Genomic DNA, 4213 nt, shown 5'->3' on the forward strand with positions numbered 1-4213 from the left:
ACGGTGTTGGGGTAAATATCGACCCGTCCGGAAAAACTGTAGCGAGTGCCTTTAAAACAAAAAACAGTTCTAAGTGTTTCATTTTTATATGCACTAAAGAACCGATCTTACCCCTCGATTTGTATAAGCCTAAAGGCATGTAGAATGTATACATTGTGTATTGTTTCAAAAGCATCTCAGATGTTCTTTATACTTATTGAAACATTGGTTTTATACTTTATACAGTCATATACTTCACAAAAATACATATCCCAAAAAGAAATATAAGCCAGTTGCGGTTACAATGCGGATCAATAGTGTCAAATATAAGATTCGAATCGCGCTTGAGGTAATATTCATTTGTGCATAAATTCATTGGTTGCGTTAAGTATGTATTCGAATCATGCTCAAAAGAAAAGTAAATGTCTATGTTTATATCCGAGATTCATTCCGGTTTACGTGATGAATAAGCATGCATGTACATAGGACAAATAAGCAAAAACCTCTCGGATATTCGAGAGAGCTCAAACAAACTAATGATATCAAAACTTGTACAATACACAATAGTCTTTCTACATGAATAAATGGTGCTTACAAAAATATATGTTTGGATACCATGATATATGCGCTTATATTCAAACATACAAATGACCTTTCACATTCAATGTATAAAACGAACAATATATTAGAAAACGATAGATTTTTTAAACTAAACTATATTGGATTAACCAGGATGAACCTAAACAACCGTTCAAGAAAAACTAAACACACAAACACATAGGTAATCTGCTATTTACCAACACTGTTTTCTCACGTAATACGAACTATACCCTTTCGAGAATATGGTATGCATGTCCGTCAGTGTTATTTTCATTTTCAGGATCTTCATCACGTTGCTCAATTTCTGCAGTACGACAGTTAGATTGCTCAACCTTTTGCAGCGTAAAATAGGCATGGTCGTTTGAATATGGTTCCTCTCCCGTCGTTTCACTCATGTGTGACTTGTGATCTTGATCAGTAGATTTTCTTGTTTCATCGCCTGCATTCCCGCTGCCTTCAGCTTGTAAGATGAAGTAATTATGTTTTTCACTTGAACGGTTATTGTTATACTCAGAAACTTCTCCCGAACTTCTTTGCTTTACACGACGGTCTTCAGGTTCACGACCTATCAGTCCAGTGTATGTGTGTTCATCCTTAACCTTTATTCTCTCATAAACTCTTTCAGCTTTCTGGCCTTTCAGTACATTATAGAAATGGTCATCCTTTACCTCATTAGTTTGTTCGCATCCTAAATGTTCGGAAGTGCCAACCGAGTTCACTAGTAGTGCACTTCTCCCAGCATTTCTCAAATCTGATGATTCGTTAGACTTTGAATTTGAATCTATATTGAGATATACATGATCTGTTTTCGCATTGTCAGCAATAACACATTCTGTACTAGTCAAAGTTTCATAGGTTATTTGGCTTATTTCTGGTTTTCTTTCGACTTTCGCTGTCACCTATAAGTAATCATTATATCAGTACAAATAAGCACATGTCCTTGAGAGTAATTTCATATATCAGTAATTGACTGAGAGTACAAATTAAATATCTTTGAAGCTAACGTTCTCATATATTTATAAATTTATTGAAATGGAAAGTAAAGACTACTATCATAAAGGTTATTTTACCTTAGTGTTGCTCTCCGTTGAGTCATGTTCATTTTTTCTGCAATGAAGAGCAGAACATATATTTGTAGGCTTTGTTGTCCATCGCTATCGATACATCACACGCGATACGTCACACGTCATTTAAAGGTCATTATTACATCGAAGTGCAAAATAAGCGAAAACTAAGAATTGATAATATGACAGATATTATGGCAAATAACATGCATAAATGTAGATATGAGAAGCAATAAAAAGAGTAATACAATTATGTATAAAATTTCTTTCGAATTACATTTGATAGGAAAGGATAGGATAGATCAGAGAAACGACTTAAATAAAAAAATGTTGATTTGAGTCATTATCTATTGTTTAAAGGTGGATTGTGCTCGATTTTATTTTTAAGGAGATGTAAGTATGTAAGATGTTATATAAGTATTTACTTGTGCTTCTCTAGCAAGTTTGCTGAAATCATGCTACTGGAGGCCAAAGTTGCCAGTGTTTTACATACATTCACATAACATAGTAGTTTATGTTTCTACTTGAGTAAAGTTTGGGACTGCCGTAGGTCAATGTTTTACACCGAGTGGCCAAAAAACCCCAACTAATACTAGTATCTCTAAAATGTCACATATAGCGATAACTTATGGTTACCTCCTCATGAGATCGACGTAGGGGGTAACCGAACACCTTATAGCTACTCGTTAAAAATTCTGATGAATTTTGTCATTTACACACAAATACCATATAAAAAGGGAAAAAGGACTAGTCTCCCTAACCTTTTAAGCGTACCGGATGTAGAAAAGTAACAAGTTAAGTAAAAAAAATAAATCGGTATTTTAAGCAAAGTACGTAGTCTCTATCATCAGACTCTTACCTTTGACAGATGAATCGGTACACAAACAGCTTGAACAACGTGCATAAGACGCCACCGAGGAAAGACGATATACTGGCAATCACTATGTCTGAAACTTGCAACCCTTCGTCAGTGGCTTTTATCTTTGTTGTAGAAAATGTATAGTCATCTTGTGCTGTTGTTGTCCCAATGTCTTTTGAAAGCCAAGAAAGTTGTTTGCATTTTTCACAGAATGATTTCCTGTATGTGGTAGTTATTGGTAATGATATTCCACATTTGGAGGTGGCCTGCGTACACAGTTCCGTAAGTTTGGGTGGTTTTTGTTCAGTTTTAACCTTCTCAAGTAATATGAATATTTTGTCGTCGGTGTGCTGTTGCACACTAAGTTCAACGTTGAATGTTCCTGGCAGATGCTTGAACTGACAACTCGCACTTCTGTCGACTTCACTTCCTTCGTCTATTAAAATAAATAATTTTATGATGTCGTTACACGCCATAGCGCAAACAATTTGAAACGTTTAACCGATTTGAGATGCTTCAGTTTTTCAACTAAAAAGAAGGTTCCATTAATAGTTCCTATCAGTGCAATAACATTTGGTTAAATCCTACATTTTCCTATATGTTTGGCATAGAATCGAATTGCCGATGCCTGACTTGTAGCTAGCCAGCCAGACGTGCCAGTAAAAACTGTTAAAAGTAATAAATGATGTCTATATTATCAAAGAAAACCTGTATTTGTGACACGATATAATTACTGCATAATAAGTAGTTTAAAATACTTGAAAATCATTGTTTTTCTTATGATCATGTTGAAACTATAAACAAATGTATTGTAATGCAGTTATCTTAGGGAAATGAAATTTTACCATATTTTATAATTGAACGCTATTTGTGTTGTCTTGGCAACAGAATTCTAAAGCACCCATGCACCATAAAATTAAAGAGATGTGTATGTATTTGAATTTTGAGTTACAGTATGAACGTGAATTAACGATTGTTTTAGTTTTGTCCTCAACTTAGCAGTTGTCTTTTAACGTCAGCAGAGTCGTTAAAATCAAGTCGTATTCATCTTCCTCACTTTCTATAACACTATAATATATAACGGAAAACGACACAAATAATCTATACATTAATATGTATGTTAAGAAATATGTATATATAAGACAATTAATGATAAAGCTGCGTCTGCAGGTACATATTTTCTATGTGCAAAACATAATAACAATTGCACATATATTATCATTAATCATATACTCTAGATAGTAAAAAAGAAAATGTACCATTTCTTATTGACAAAAGTGTGGTAATCTTTGTTTGTGGACAATTAAGGGGCACGTTTTTAATTGTTTCTTTAAATACTTAATAAATGATGAAGAAATATGAAAAATAGTCATTACATTTTCACCCAGTTCCCTGTTCTTGTATAGTCCGACAGTATCCTCAGAAATGACACCATCGCGTCTATATACTTATGAGTTGTTGGTATAAAACATGACAATGTTAACGGTATAGCTATAAATACTTTCGAATATTCCAAGTTCGTTGGTTAACTTTTAGCCTGTTGGCGGCTAGTGATTTTGCCTGATCATGGTCTACACTGTTCGATATTCTGTCAGAAAATTTTCAGTGAAATCTCCTTTGAATAATAAATGGTACTGCATGATGGAACAGTCCATTTTAGAAGTTTAGCTTGGAAAAGGTTAAGAAGAAACTTATATAATATTGCTTTGAA

The 4213-nt window shown here is 33.8% G+C and overlaps 1 protein-coding gene across 1 annotated transcript; it reads right to left on the minus strand.

Moving 5' to 3' along the window:
- Positions 1-798: 798 nt before the first annotated feature.
- LOC128554343 (uncharacterized) lies at positions 799-2978 on the minus strand. The gene is made up of 3 exons (XM_053535623.1): positions 2503-2978; positions 1650-1686; positions 799-1478 (listed from the first exon to the last, which is right to left on the minus strand). The coding sequence occupies exons 1-3, from the start codon at positions 2976-2978 to the stop codon at positions 804-806; spliced, it is 1188 nt and encodes a 395-aa protein (XP_053391598.1). The 3' UTR covers positions 799-803.
- Positions 2979-4213: the final 1235 nt, after the last annotated feature.

This window comes from Mercenaria mercenaria, unplaced genomic scaffold (assembly GCF_021730395.1).
Source record: "Mercenaria mercenaria strain notata unplaced genomic scaffold, MADL_Memer_1 contig_4954, whole genome shotgun sequence".
NCBI classification, from domain to species: Eukaryota; Metazoa; Mollusca; class Bivalvia; order Venerida; family Veneridae; genus Mercenaria; species Mercenaria mercenaria.

Excerpts from the sequence above, each read along its gene's own strand:
- LOC128554343 (XM_053535623.1), bottom strand. The coding sequence starts at position 2,978 with ATGGCGTGTAACGACATCATAAAATTATTTATTTTAATAGACGAAGGA. Across the intron at positions 1,687-2,502 it reads TACCGATTCATCTGTCAAAG|AAAAAATGAACATGACTCAA; the intron begins GTAAGAGTCTGA and ends TCTTCATTGCAG. Across the intron at positions 1,479-1,649 it reads CAACGGAGAGCAACACTAAG|GTGACAGCGAAAGTCGAAAG; the intron begins GTAAAATAACCT and ends GATTACTTATAG.